At 45.7% G+C, this 15438-nt stretch overlaps 1 protein-coding gene across 2 annotated transcripts in view; it reads left to right on the top strand.

Moving 5' to 3' along the window:
• The window catches only part of LOC110491981 (low-density lipoprotein receptor-related protein 1), a 139777-nt gene that overhangs the window by 58711 nt on the left and 65628 nt on the right, over positions 1-15438 (top strand). For both annotated transcript variants that reach the window (XM_036946892.1, XM_036946893.1), the window contains exons 4-7: positions 6703-6822; positions 7283-7411; positions 8011-8117; positions 8423-8576. In XM_036946892.1, the coding sequence (XP_036802787.1) occupies positions 6703-6822; positions 7283-7411; positions 8011-8117; positions 8423-8576 (510 nt within the window). The remainder of the gene's footprint in view (positions 1-6702; positions 6823-7282; positions 7412-8010; positions 8118-8422; positions 8577-15438) is intronic.

Here is a 15438-nt window from a genome sequence, read left to right as displayed (position 1 = left end):
TTGGTTCTGCAATGTTGAAAAACAAAATAACAAGGTGTGAAGACCAACAGTTTTTCTTCATTGTCAACTTATTTTTAGAAGAAATGGGAAATGATTTAAGAAAAGTTCAAGGGTGCCAATATATTTGGCCTCAACTGTATAAGGGTAATTGAGTTGCTAATGGCACCCAGCAGTACCCCGGTCAGCCGTCAATTTGAGTTAGTCAGTGAGAGGGAATGAGCTAGCCTGCAACGTCACTTCCTGGAGTATCGCAAACTGCGTATGTTACAGTAGGGCTCCATGAGACGCCATCTTAACCAACTGCATTTGGCTTCAATGTGCCATTGAGTCGCCGCACAGGAAGGAACGGTGTCACGCACAGGCGGTTGGCGGCACCTTCATTTGGGAGGACGGGCTCGTGGTACTGGCTGGGGAGCAGAAGAGGTGGAATGGTATCAAATACATCCAACGTTGGTTTCCAAGTGTTTGACGCCACCTCCGCTTGCTCCGTTCCTGACGTCATTCATGAGCAGTCCTCCCCTCAGCAGCCTCCACTGGTATCACGTGATCGATGGCGTTGTCCATTCATGTGTACAGTCATTAGTATGCATGCGTACACGAGCTAGTCTGTGGCTGTTTGCCCCTCTTATTAGTTCATCCTGCTGTGTGTTTAGCACATACTGCCGGTGTTTGGGTCTGTTTGCTCACCCGCTCTGGCTCTCCCCCTTCCTCCACGGAGACCGCAAACAACGGCCTACGCCAGTGGAGGCTGCTGAGGGGAGGACGGCTCACAATAATGGCTGGAACGGACTCAATGGAATGTCATCGAACACATGGAAACCGTACTCCAGAAAATGCCACCCCTATTCCCTAGCTCACCACTTTTAGGGTCCAGAGCCATATGGGACCTGGACAGAAGTAGTGCACCACATAGGGAATAGGGTCCAGGTGGAGGATTAGGATTCCTCCTCTGTGCTTCCCTGTTTGGGAGGGCACTCAGCATCTCTCTCTCTCTCTGTCTCTCTGTCTCTCTTTGTCTCTCTCCTCTCTCTGTCTCTCTCCTCTCTCTGTCTCTTTCTGTCTGTGTCTCTCTCTCTCCTCTCTCTGTCTCTCTCCTCTCTCTGTCTCTCTCCTCTCTCTGTCTCTCTCTGTCTCTCTCTGTCTCTCTGTCTCTCTCTGTCTCTCTCTGTCTCTCTCCTCTCTCTGTCTCTCTCTGTCTCTCTCCTCTCTCTGTCTCTCTCTGTCTCTCTCTGTCTCTATCTCCTCTCTCTGTATCTCTCCTCTCTCTCCTCTCTCTGTCTCTCTCTGTCTGTGTGTGTGTAGTTGAGGGGTCAGAAATCCTGCTCCTTGCTCACAGAAAAAAACTACCTGGACTACCAATTGCTTTTGAAGTATTGGAACAAATCCATATAATTTTGAGTGAAATGTATTATAATAAACATGAAAAGGTGAATGTAAGAAACGCTCATCATTTCAAATAGGCTACACGCCCTATTAAACAGCATATAAACAGTCTAAATAGGTCAGGAGCCAGACAGGGAGCCTAAGAAAGAACGGAAATTAATTATTCAGGATATATTATTTCAAGGCTATAGTCTACAAAGAAATACATTGTGAAGCATTTGCGAGTGCAACACACTAGGCCGGTAGGGACCTGAAGCCCTCAGCATTTAAACAACATTTAGTTGCATTAAAACATTATAGTCTATACATTGCGCATATAGGCTGTGACTTACTTAGAATGAAATACAAATGAAACGGAAAATGTCTTAGGCTACAGTGCCTTTTGAAATTATTTTTAGAAACACCGGTTTGGCCAGAGTCTGTGGCTTCAGGCTCATGCGATGGTGCCTGGAGAGCAGGTCAGCAGTAGAGAGTATCCTCTCCACACTTGCAGAGCCACTGGGGATGCTAAAACACCCTTTTGGCCATTCTTGCCAGGCTGGGCACGGATACAAAGTAATATTCATTTTTTTTTTATTCTATAAGTAGGCATGAAGGTTTTTAGGCAAAATAACCCAGTCAAAACGGAAAGCTCCTTGAACTATTGGAATATGCCAATGAACAAACAAAATGAAGGAAACTTCAGAGGTCTGATTTAGTTTATAAATGCTTTGCTACGTTGACACAGTTATCTACCCACCTCGTTAGTTTTCCTCTATCATGTGCACGTGCAGCTGTAAGGACACCATCATGCTTTCGGGATGTCTTTTCAGATTTCACAATGATTCTTCAGTTGTGGACACGACATCACCACACTCCCTCTCTTGGTCCTCAGTCCATCACCACACTCCCTCTCTTGGTCCTCATCTTAGTAAGTCACTTTGATTTAGCCCCTGTGTGTTTTTTATCGGTTTCTTTCTGAAAATAACTCCATGAGAGTAGATAAAGCAAGGGGCTATAGCAGCACACAAGTAGACTACAAATGCATGCCGGGCTGGGGGTGTGCCTTGAGCTCGTGAAGTGAGCGATACTGGAGCGGGAGAGAAGGCCTCCGCTCACCAGTCAAATTGGGCAAGCTCCGTTCCTCGCTCCACTCCAGCTCCCCTCCACTCACATACTCGTGTGTGTGTGTGTGGGTCAGGCTCACACATCGCATACTTATAGACAAGTCTCCCTAACCCCTGACATTAGAATTCATAGACAACTCTCCCTGACCCCCCCCCCCCCCCCCCCGTAGTCCATCCATGTGCTCTCTAAGTTGTTTTCTAGACATTTAGATTAGTGAGAGGGCTTATGCCGGCCCATCCTCGGTGGAACTAAAAGGATCACTGTCGACGTTCTGACATGCTTGTTGAGCACTTCAGGCTGGTGTGTGTGTGTGTGTGTGTGTGTGTGTGTGTGTGTGTGTGTGTGCGACATGCTTGTTGAACGCTGACTCAAGACAACAGTGTGTAACCCTGGCTAAATGGCTGAAAGAAGTCTGCTGTTGAAAGAGTCCTGTTGTTGACTGGTGCCTTTTTCACTATTGGTGCTGTCGACTTTAACACTCCAAGTCCTGTGGCAAAAGGTCTATTCGTTGCAGTGTTCTGTATGGAAATGAAAGCAATAGAAGTCTATCTATTTCTATGGTATTCTGCTCTCATCTCCTCTCTGGCACAGTGGGGCACAACAAACACTTCCATTCTATAGTAATTCTCTGGCCACTGACTCTGCATGCATGTATTCCGTTTCTGACTCGTTCCCTGAAAGAGTGTTGTTCTTTGAGACTGGTGTTTTGCGGGTACTATTTAATGAACCTGCCAGTTGAGGACTTGTGAGGCGTCTGTTTCTCAAACTAGAGACACTAATGTACTTGTCCTCTTGCTCAGTTGTGCACCGGGGCCTCCCACTCCTCTTTCTATTCTGGTTAGAGCCAGTTTGCGCTGTTCTGTAAGGGGAGTAGTACACAGCGTTGTACGAGATCTTCAGTTTCTTGGCAATTTCTCGCATGGAGTTTCAGAAGAAAGTTAGTTGTTTCTGGCCATTTAGCCTGTAATCGAACCAGTCTAAAGAAGGCCAGTTTTATTGCTTTTTTAATTAGGACAACAGATTTCAGCTGTGCTAACATAATTGCAGAAGGGTTTTCTAAATGATCAATTAGTCTTTTAAAATGATCAACTTGGATTAGCTAACACAACGTGCCATTGGAACACAGGAGTGATGGTTGCTAATAATGGGCCTCTATACGCCTATGTAGATATTCCATTGCAATTCTGCCGTTTCCAGCCACAATAGTCATTTACAACATTAACCATGTCTACACTGCATTTCTGATCAATTTGATGTTATTTTAATGGACAAAAAATTTGATTTTCTTTCAAAAAACGAGGCCATTTCTAAGTGACCGCAAACTTTTGAACGGTAATGTATGTTTAGATTAGAGACCGCTTGAAATTGAAATTGAGGTTCTTTGGGCAATATCTACATATTGCAGTACTGATTGTGATGGTTAACGCTAGAGGCTCTGGCTAAAGGATGGTGAGGTGGTGGCCTGGGGCTGATGTTGGCTTGGAGAGGTAGCACCCTGGCTCTCATTGGCACGGTTTGCCTCTGTGTGAATGTTAGTGTTAGTCATTTGGCACAGTGCGTTTCAGTGAATAGGTGTGATCCGGGGCACACACATTGTTAGCCTGCGGCTCTTCCTCTCAGCGAGACCACACAAAAGGGCCATTGTAGCCCCGGGTGCCCCACAGGCTTTACATAACGAGGACCCTTCAGTGGGTCCAACCCCGGTTTGCGCCGCTTTCTCCTCTGGCCAGCCCCAACGGCTCCACCATGCTGCTAATGGTCCCCTTTCAGCTCTGGCTGTCCCCTCAGCATGGTTGGACAGGGCTGTGGTGTGGACGTCCCTTCCCTCTCGTTCAGACCATTGTTGAGCACTGACTGAGAAGATTCCACTTCCTGTGCGATCCCAGACTGTCCGCCCATTTTGATGCTGTTCTACTCAACCCTACTGCGTAAGATCGTATAATCTGCTTTGGTGCTGCATGTTTACTCATCTAGGAAGTGGGGTTATTTGAGGATTCCATGCTCTGCAAGCTTGGTGATGATGCTCCGACTCAGTGTTCAATTCACTTCCTTGCGCGCGTGTAGTTAGCTGTGTTTCTTGGCAGTTCTTTGCTGGTGCACTGCAGTCTTCTCTCAGACAGACGCCGTGCTGTATGTGGCCACATCTCTCATTACCTGCCTTTTATGATCAGGGCTGTTTTGAGATTGTTCTCAGGAAGCTTGCTGAAGACTGCAGCGGGCGGAGACTGCGGCATGTGTGGTTTCATATCGGCATCTACTGTATGAGCCTGTAGTGGGAGGTTTACGGTGAGACAGGCCCTCTAGCCCTGCTTCCCAATCAGCTCATCTGTCACTGTACTGTAGACCACCATACACTCACGCACCCATAACTCTGTGGAGATCAGGTAGGGTGACCGTACTGTATATCTCTGGGTTAACCCAGTTTCCGACATTAGTCCTTCTCTGGGAGGAGGTTGGGGTTTTCCCTTCTGTCGATCAGGGCCTCAAATGACCCAGGAGACTGTGGTGTGTGTGTGTGTGTGTGTGTGTGTGTGTGTGTGTGTGTGTGTGTGTGTGTGTGTGTGTGTGTGTGTGTGTGTGTGTGTGTGTGTGTGTGTGTGTGTGTGTGTGTGTGTGTGTGTGTATTGGTCACATACACATATTTAGCAGATTTTATTGTGGGTGTAGAGAAATGCTTGTGTTCCTAGCTCCAACAGTGCAGTAGTATCTAACAATACACACAAATCTAAAAGTAAAAGAATGGAATTAAGAAAAATATAAATATTAGGACGAGCATTGTCGGAGTGGCATTGACTAAAATACAGTAGAATAGAATACAGTATATACATATGAAATGAGTAAAGCAGTATGTAAACATGACTAAAGTGACTAGTGTTCCATTATTCAAGTGATTACATGTCTATGTATATTGGGCAGCAACCTCTAAGGTGCAGGGTTGAGTAACCGGGTGGTAGCCGGGTAGTGATGGCTATTTAACACTCTGATGGCCTTGAGATAGAAGCTGTTTTTCAGTCTCTCAGTCCCTGCTTTGATGCACCTGTACTGACCTCACCTTCTGGATGGTAGTGGGGTGAACAGGCAGTGGTGAACAGGCAGTGTTGTCCTTGATCTTTTTGGCCTTCCTGTGACATTGGGTGCTGTAGGTGTCCTGAAGGGCGGGTAGTTTGCCACCGGTGATGCGTTGGGCAGATCGCACCACCCTCTTGAGAGCGTTTACATTTGCGGGTGGTGCAGTTGCCGTACCAGGCGGTGATACAGCCCGACAGGATGCTCTCACTTGTGCATCTGTAAAAGTTTGAGGTTTTTAGGTGCCAAGACAGATTTCTTCAGCCTCCTGAGGTTGAAGAGGCACTGCTGCGCCTTCACCATTTTAGATTGTCAGTGATGTGTCCGCCGAGAAACTTGAAACGTTCCACCTTCTCCACTGTGATCCCGTTGATGTGGATAGGGGGGTGCTCCCTCTGCTGTTTCCTGAAGTCCATGATCAACTCTTCTTTTTTAATTTTTTTATGTTGAATGAGGTTATTTTCCTGGCACCACACACCGAGGGTCCTCACCTCATCCCTGTAGGCTGTCTGCGTGCATGGCCACGCAGTCATGGGTGGACAGGGAGTACAGGAGAGGGCTGAGAACGCACCCTTGTGGGGCCCCTGTGTTGAGGATAAGCGAAGTGGAGGTTGTTGTTTCCTACCTTCACCACCTGGGGGCAGCCCGTCAGGAAGTCAAGGACCCAGTTGGGCGGGGTGATGAGCTTGAAGGGCACTATGGTGTTGAATGCTGAGCTATAGTTAATGAACAGCATTCTTACGTAGGTATTTCTCTTGTCCAGATGGGATAGGGCGGTTTGCAGTGCGATGGCGATCGTCTGTGGATCTATTGGGGCAGTAAGCAAATTGAAGTGGGTGTCAGGTAGAGGTGATTTGGTCCTTAAATATCCTCTCAAAGCACATTGAGTTCAGTTACCTTTTGAGTTCAGTTACCTTTGTTCCTGCCCCCAAGAAAGCAATGGTGGACATCTTGAATCAAGTGGGGACAGCAGACTGGGAAAGGGAGAGATTGAATATGTCCGTAAACACTCCAGCCAGCTGGTCTGCTGGTCTGTGTGTGTGTGTGTGTGTGTGTGCACCATTCAGTTTGGTTCCAGCCAGGTTTCCTTCCACTTGTTTGTTCTCATTGGGACCCCCTGTTTCTCTTTCTCTCTCTCTGTGGTAGAGCTTGGACCAGACTGTGCCACCCATGGCTGCACGGGAAACTGCTCTGTGACGCACCAGGGGCCCAAGTGTTACTGCACCGTCGGCTATGAAGTCAGCCAGGACGGAAAGACATGCAAAGGTGAGACCGACACCTGGCCATATTCATGCAGTTACAGTAGCCCTATGACAGTCCCAGGCCTGACCAGTGGCTGGCTGACTGACTGACCCACTGTCAACTGACTGACTGATTCACTCACTCAGTCATTTACTCACTGGCTGACTCACTGACTGGCTGACTGATTCACTCGCTGACTCACTGACCGGCTGACTGATTCACTCGCTGACTCACTGACTGGCTGACTGATTCACTCACTCAGTCATTTACTCACTGGCTGACTCACTGACTGGCTGACTGATTCACTCACTCAGTCATTTACTCACTGGCTGACTCACTGACTGGCTGACTGATTCACTCGCTGACTCACTGACTGGCTGACTGATTCACTCGCTGACTCACTGACTGGCTGACTGATTCACTCGCTGACTGGCTGGCTGACTCACTGAATGGCTGACTAACTGTACCCTGCCTGCCTCCTCAGATTTCAACGAATGTAGTGGGTACAGGACCTGCAGTCAGACGTGCTCCAACAACGAGGGCTCCTACACCTGCAGCTGTGTGGAGGGCTACCTACTGCAGCCAGACAACCGCTCCTGCAAGGCCAAGAATGGTGAGAGAGACACACACACACACACACACACAGAGCATACAACCACACACACGAACACCACAGCCTCCTGGGTCACATTAACATATTGTGCAGATAGATGTGAGGTCTACATGTGCTAACTTGCCAAAGAGCAAAGCTAGACTTTATTTCAAATATCAAAACTGAATCACAATGATTGATTTGATTGAATTTTTCTCTTTGAGTCTGTTATTTGAAGTCTTGTCATGCTGCGTTATAGTGGGGGAATCAGATTTGCATGGTGTGACCGTCTATAACGCTGTTACAATTTAATTTACAGGGATGAGATGTCAGACCGATGCAATGAATCTGTGACCTTTCTTCCCCTCTCTCTCTCTCTCTCTCTCTCCCTCTCCCTCTCTCTCTCTCCCTCTCTCTCCCTCTCTCTCCCTCTCTCTCCCTCTCTCTCTCTCCCTCTCTCTCTCTCTCTCTCTCTCTCTCTCTCTCTCTCTCTCTCTCTCTCTCTCTCTCCCTCTCCCTCTCCCTCTCCCTCTCTCTCTCTCTCTCTCTCTCTCTCTCTCTCTCTCTCTCGCTCTCTCGCTCTCTCGCTCTTTCTCTTGCTCTCTCTCTCTCTCTCTCAGATCCTGTGGAGCAGCTGCCGGTGCTGCTGATCACTAACCTAAATGACATCCGCTGTACGTCTCTGAGCGGCATGCCGACCCGCCTCCCAGCAATAAGCACCAACCAGGTGAGCAGGCTGTGTCCTGGCTGGTTTAGGCACACATACTGTATCGACAGTGACGGTGTCCAGCCTAGTGCCCTTTGACACAGCCTCTCTTATCTCTCTCGACTGTCGCCCTCTCTCACCATCTGTTCAACGAGTCCCGTTTGTCTGACACCAATGACCCCCATTGGAAATAAGTGTTGTATAAGGCGTTCATGTCTTCTGGGATTTTAAACTATTCTAAAGTGTCTTTTAATTATTTTTTTTGAAAAAGCGCTTTATAAAACCCAATGTATTATTCCTCACCTGCTTATTTTGTCCAAAAACAGACCACTGCCATGGATTTCAACTACGCCCAGGAGGAGGTTTGTTGGATCGACGTGGGCGACTCGCCCGCCAACACCCATCTGAAGTGTGCCTCCATCCCAGAGCTGAAGACTGTCACTGACATCAGGATCATTAACATCTCCCTCAGCCTGCACCGTGAGTAGAAGACACACACACACACACTCACACACGCACAGCCTGTACCGTGTGTAGAGGAGCCGACCTACCGGTCCTTTTTTTGACCTATGCCACCCTTCTGTTTTTTCATTAGGACAGACACTGGTGAAGGTGAGAGAGGAAACCGATGGGAGTGGAGAGGAGAGATATAGAGAGGAGATGTAGAGATATAGATATATAGAGAGGAAAGAGAGAGATATAGAGAGGAAAGAGAAATGTAGAGATTTAGATATATAGAGAGGTATAGATAAATAGAGAGCAAAGATGTAGAGATATAGATATATAGAGGGGTATAGATGTATAGAGAGCAAAGATGTAGAGATATAGATATATAGAGGTGTACAGATGTATAGCGAGCAAAGATGTAGAGATATAGATAGATAGAGGTGTATAGATGTATAGAGAGCAAAGATGTAGAGATATCGAGAGGAGATATATATAAGAAAGAAGCATCGACTAGCCTGCCGCTCCAACTGGAGGGACACACACGTACGCACACACAGTAGAGGTGACGCAATAACCACCCGGCGGCGCCCGACTCTGAAACCTGCTCGTGGCAGCATAAAAGTTCAGAGCAGAAGTGCTGAGCGCAGCTCTATTCCCGTACAGGTTCCTCTTCCTGAACAGTGCTGCCCTGACATGGTGCTAAATCACTACGGATGAAAGCGTGGCTGATATACAGTAATATCACCCAGAGAGGAGTAGTTACAGTATGCCCTCCGAGGGTTAACTGGCACAATGTGCCGTACAGCTTGATGTACCGATCACACAATAAAGTAGACCCCAACACACTGTTGATAATGTAAGGTTTGGCGCGTTAGCCAGTAGCCGCAATCCATTATAAACCACCTCCCGTTTATTGTTTCTGATTGGACAGATTTACAGTGAGTTTGTTCCGAACGGCACCCTATTTCCCCCATGGGGCTGGTCAAAAGTAAGGCTCTGGTCAAAACAAGTGCGCTTATAAAAAGGAATTGAAGTGCTATTTGGGAATGTCTGGCCTGCAGTTTGCATGTCCTCACAGCCCACAGGCCCTGCATTAACTCAGGGCTGTCATCTGTTGGGTGACACACACACACACATGCACACACACACACACACACACACATACATAGTAGAATAGGAAACTCACTTGTTAATATGGATTTAAGATTGATCATTAGATGAGGTTTGTCTTTGTGTCTTCCTGACAGAGTGCTATTACTAGTGGGCAGGAATGTACGGGTGTGGGTGTTGTGTGTGTGTGTGTGTGTGTGTGTGTGTAAAGTGTTCCATTGAGAATAAGCCTGAGGGGTGGAAACACAGACATGAAGAAAACAGGTTATGAGTTGGGTGAAGGACTAGAACGTGGGACAGAGTTTGAGACCAACCTACGACCTGATGATTGTCATTTCCATGGGAAAGGACCCATGAGGACCGACGTGAGGTCCGTAGGTGCGCGTCACCTGACAACTAAGAGTCTATGTTTTTGAGAAATGAAGGTGTGTGTGTGTGTGTGTGTGTATATATACATTCTTCAAAGTTTTCCATCCTAAAAAAAAGGTGAATAAGCTAAAGTTTTGATTTCTGGTCAAACTACCAGTTAAAGTATTAGAAATACATCAAAACACAATAATGTTGACTAAAAAACTAATATCAACACTTACATTTAGTTTTGGAGAAATGATTTGCCTTCTGTAAATTTATTAATCATTGCCTTGTAATTCCATGACCAAAAACCCACATCTTTCTGATATTTTCAAATGTCTCTCCCTCATGAGGGATAATGAACGTTAACGAAAGTAACAAGTGAAGGTAGACGGTAGACCTACCAATTAGTTATGTTGTTTTTACTGATATCAAGTTTGTTTACGAATTATTAAGTGATTCGGACTGGGAATTCTGTTACCGGATCGGAGTTACTGCAATAACATTGGCTAAAAGGGGAAGTCATAGGAGTCACACCACGCACCACACAAGCTGCTACTTTCCTCTCTTCCACTGGCATACTGTTATGTTCAGCTCAGAACTCTTTTCTTTATCTTTCTGTCCTCTGGTGTTCAACGCAAGACTGTTAAAGCAGTCTGGACAACCTTCTGTCTGTCTGTGTGTCTGGTCTCTTCTTTCAATTCAATTGACTTTATTGGCATGATGTAACAATGTACATATTGCCAAAGCTTACTTTGGATATTTACTACATGATGATAATAATAACAATCAAAATTGTCAACGGGACAACAATAACCAAGGGTCAAAATAACCATACATTGAACAATAGCAATAAGCATACAGTAGAGGACATGCAGGTGCAGGTCGATTGGTCTGTCAGACACTGTCCCTAAACTTATGGCAGGCAGCAATGTAGTGCGCTGCCAACCCACAGCTCTCTGCGTCCTCCCCCAACAGGACGGGTGGCCTATTCTCATCAGAGAGGTCTTTGAAACCTTGAATAAGGGTTTCAAATTTGGGGAAATGACACACTCTGATTGTTTTATATTTGTGACATTTAGTCAGGAAATGCAGCTCCGTCTCAGGTTCTGCTGTTGTGCAGTGGTTGCACAGCCTTTCCTCTACAGGGAGCCAGGTTTTTCCTGTGTCTTTGTCAAGGTTTTGATCAGTAACCATGGTCAAATAGTTAGCCACGGTGTACTGTCGATTTAGGACCAGATAGCACTGCATTTTGCTTTGTGCTTGTGTTTCCCAATAAGCAATGTAGTTTTGTGTTGTAATTTGTTTTATTCTGATTGATTGGAAGTTCTGAGGCTTCAGTGTGTTAGAACAGGTTTGTGAACTCAGGACCAGCTGGATGAGGGGACTCTTTTCTTTGCTCAGCTCTTGGCATTGCAGGGCTTGGTAATGATATGAGAGGGGGTCACTGTATTTTAGATGTTTCCAAAATGTAATTGCTCTTTTTGAGTTTTTATTATTAGTGGATATTGGCCTAATTCTGCCCTGCATGCATTGTTTGTAGTTTTCCTCTGGACATGTAGGAGAATCTTACAGAACTCTGCATGCAGGGTTTCAGTGGGGTGTTTGTCCCATTTGGGGAAATCTTGTTTTGCAAGTGGACCCCACACCTCCCTGCCATAAAGTGCAATTGTTTCAATGACACATTCAATTAGTTTTAGCCAAATTTAAGTAGGGTTTTTCAATTTGAATTGGTTTGTTTTTAATGGCGTAGAATGCCCTGCGTGCGTTCTCTCTCTGTTCATTCACTGCCTCCTTAAGGTGTCCAGTTGAGCTTATTTTTAAACCTAAGTAAGTGTTGTGTGTGTGTGCAGTACTCTATATATATATTGTACCGATTGAGAACTTTGGTATAATTCCCTGAGATCTGGATCTTCTCTGGAAAATCATTATTTTAGTCTTTTGGGGGTTTACTGCCAGGGACCAGGTCTGGCAGTACTGCTCTAGCAGGTCCATGCCCTGCGGGGGACAGCAGGCGTAGGTCATCTGCAAAGAGTAGGCATTTAACCTCTGAATTGTGGGGACTAACACCAGGGGCTGAGGATTTTTCTAGAATAGTGGCCAATATTGAAGAGTGCAGGACTCAGATTGCAACCCTGGTTAAAGAATTCTGTTATTTTGCCAATTTTAATGCTGCACGTATTGCCAGTATACATTGATTTAATTATGTCATATGTTTTACCCCCTACACCACTTTCAATAACTTTGTAGAACAGTCCTGTATGCCAAATAGAATCCAATTATTTTTGGAAGTCGATAAAAGCAAGCGTATATTTTGGTGGACATGTTTATCTATCAGGGTGTGTGGGGTGTAAATGTGATCAGTCGTGCGATGTTTTGGTATAAATCCAATTTGGCTTTTACTCAAGACACTGTGCTTATTAAGGAAGTTTAGAACTCTTACATTTATAATACCACAGAAAACCTTCCCTGGGTTACTGTTCACACAAATGCCTCTGTAGTTTTTAGGGTCAAATTTGTCTCCGTTCTTAAAGATTGGGGTTATGAGTCCGTGATTCCAGATGTCAGGGAAATAACCTACACTCAGGATCAAATTAAACCGTTTTAATATAGCCAATTGAAATCTTGCACTAGTGAATTTGAGCATCTCATTTAGGATGCATCGTGTCCGTATGCTTTTTTAAATTTGAGGGCCTGAAGTTTCTTATAGAGCTCCTGGTCAGTAATTGGGGAGTCCAATGGATTTTGATTGTCCTTTATTTATTTCTCTAATCCATTCAACTTCTCATGAATTTGGCGTTCTGCGTTTGTGTCAATTTGAACGGTGCAGTAGAGTGTTTTAATATGGGGTTGTCCGTATGTCACCATTTGGTATCACTAATTCCTCTTGTTTTGATTATAAATAAAATACATTTAAATCCCAATTTTGCCAGAAGTTGTTAGTAATTGAGGAGTCCATAAACAGTCAGCTGCTTGCTGAGTGTATGTTTCTAGAGTGAGAAGGCGTAATTCACCATTATTTGGGTCTCTGGCTCCAGCTTTTGGTTGGATAGTGTTCTAAGTTTTCTTTTTCTTACAAACTGCATCAAACGAGTTGTCATCTGTGGTCTTTTTTGTATCAATTTCAATTGTGCTTCTTTTGCCGTTTGCCTGAATGTGTGTGTGTGTGTGTGTGTGTGTGTATATATATATATAGAGAGAGAGAGAGAGTTTATGTTTTTTACTGCTAGATTGATGCCTTCTTTACTGTGAGTGAATGTGGTATCCAGAAAGTTATCGAAGAGTGTCTGGATATTTTGGTTACAGGTTGCTTACTGGTATTCTTCTGTGCTGTTTTGAGCCCATCTGTATGAATGTCTGATGTTGTACAGCTTACTGGGCTGTGAATGTGTGGTTGTTTCCATGTCTGTTCTTTTGAGGAACAACGTAATTTGGCTGTGATCAGACAGAGGTGTTAGTGGCTTGACAGTGAATGAGCTGAGAGAGAAAGGGTCATTGTCTGTGATCATATAGTCTACTGTACTGTGGCCAAGAGGTGAGCAGTAGGTGAATCTCCCCAAAGAGTCTCACCCCGTAACCTACTGTTGACAAAGTACAGACCCAGGCTTCTACAGAGCTGCAACAGATCCCTTCCGTTGTTGTTGACTGTGCTGTCACTGTTGTTTCTATGGGGGAGATGAAGACAGTTAGAGACACTATGGCCTGTAATAAAGCTCTCCCCTCGTGTGCTTGTTAGATCAGGTAGTGTTCCTGTGCACACATTTGTGTCCCCACAGATGAGCACATTTCCCTGGGCCTGGAAATGGCACGTCTCTTCCTCAAGGGTGGGGAAAATCTCCTCTGAGTAATATGGGGATTTTGAGGGGGGGGATATATATTGCACAAAGGAACACATCTTTTCCTGTCAGTACAAGTTATTTTTTAAGTTCGCTCTCTCTCTGCTCTCTCTCTGCTCGCTCTCTCTCTCGCTCTGCTGCTCTCGTGCTCTCTCTCGCTCGCTCTCTCCCTCTCTCTCTGTTTCTCTCTCTGTTTCTCTCTCTGTTTCTCTCTCTCTCTCTCTCTCTCTCTCTCTCTCGCTCTCTCTCTGGTGTTCTCTCTCTCTCTCTCTCTCTGGTGCTCTCTCTCTCGCTCTCTCTCTGGTGTTCTCTCTCGCTCTCTCTCTGGTGCTCTCTCTCTCGCTCTCTCTCTGGTGTTCTCTCTCTCTCTCTCTGGTGTTCTCTCTCGCTCTCTCTCTGGTGTTCTCTCTCTCTCTCTCTCTGGTGCTCTCTCTCTCGCTCTCTCTGGTGTTCTCTCTCTCTCTCTCTCTCTCTCTCTGGTGCTCTCTCTCTCGCTCTCTCTCTGGTGTTCTCTCTCTCTCTCTCTCTCTCTCTCTCTCTAAGGTGCTCTCTCTCTCTCTCTCTGGTGTTCTCTCTCTCTCTCTCTCTCTGGTGCTCTCTCTCTCTCTCTTTCTCTCTCTCTGGTGTTCTCTCTCTCTCTCTCTCTCTCTCTCTGGTGCTCTCTCTCTCTCTCTCTCTCTCTCTCTGGTGTTCTCTCTCGCTCTCTCTGGTGTTCTCTCTCTCTCTCTCTCTGGTGTTCTCTCTCTCTCTCTCTGGTGTTCTCTCTCTCTCTCTGGTGTTCTCTCTCTCTCTCGCTCTGCTGCTCTCGCTCTCTGCTGCTCTCGCTCTCTGCTGCTCTCTCTCTCTCTCTCTCTCTGTGGCTCTCTCTCTCTGCGGCTCTCTCTCTTTCTCTCTCTGCGGCTTGCTCTCTCTTTCTTGTTAATGTCACCTCTTCCAGCTCTTACTGTCACCTAACATGACACCTACCACCTCCCCTCTTTCCATTTACTGTAACAAGCATCTGAGCACTGGACTTCTATGGACGTTGAAATTTGGTCAGTCCGCCCTGGCCGGACCCAATCTGAACCAATCATAGGTGTCTGTTTCACAAGTTTGGACAGAATAGTACAGTAGAAAAAATACTGTATAGTAAGGAACAGTAGAGCTTCATACAATAATAGCCCGTGTGTAGAATAATACCCAAATATGCAAATGAAGGCTATTGCATATTCCTACATTTTGTGTACCTATACAGGATACATCGCCTAGAAGAGAATGACATTCATATCCATAATTATGCATTTCTATACAGTACAGATCAGGGACCCATGATGTCATTCTGTTACCGTAATTCTGTTACCAAATCAACTTCACCTCCTGTAGTTCAATAACCAAAATAATTATTTTAGGTGTCGTAGCTGACACACCCTTCTTTCTGCAGACATCTTTGAGTTATTATATTTTTTTTTAAATCGCCCCAATTTTGTGATTTATGATCTTGTCTCATTGCTGCAACTGCCCAACGGGCTCGGGAGAGGCAAAAGTCGAGTCATGCCTCCTTCGAAACATGACCCGCCTAACCGCGCTTCTTAACATCCGCCTGCTTAACCCGGAGGCCA

This window comes from Oncorhynchus mykiss, chromosome 16 (assembly GCF_013265735.2).
Source record: "Oncorhynchus mykiss isolate Arlee chromosome 16, USDA_OmykA_1.1, whole genome shotgun sequence".
Classification (NCBI taxonomy): Eukaryota; Metazoa; Chordata; class Actinopteri; order Salmoniformes; family Salmonidae; genus Oncorhynchus; species Oncorhynchus mykiss.
The sequence above is the reverse complement of the archived record's forward strand: the minus strand, read 5'-3'. Positions and strand labels throughout refer to the sequence as shown.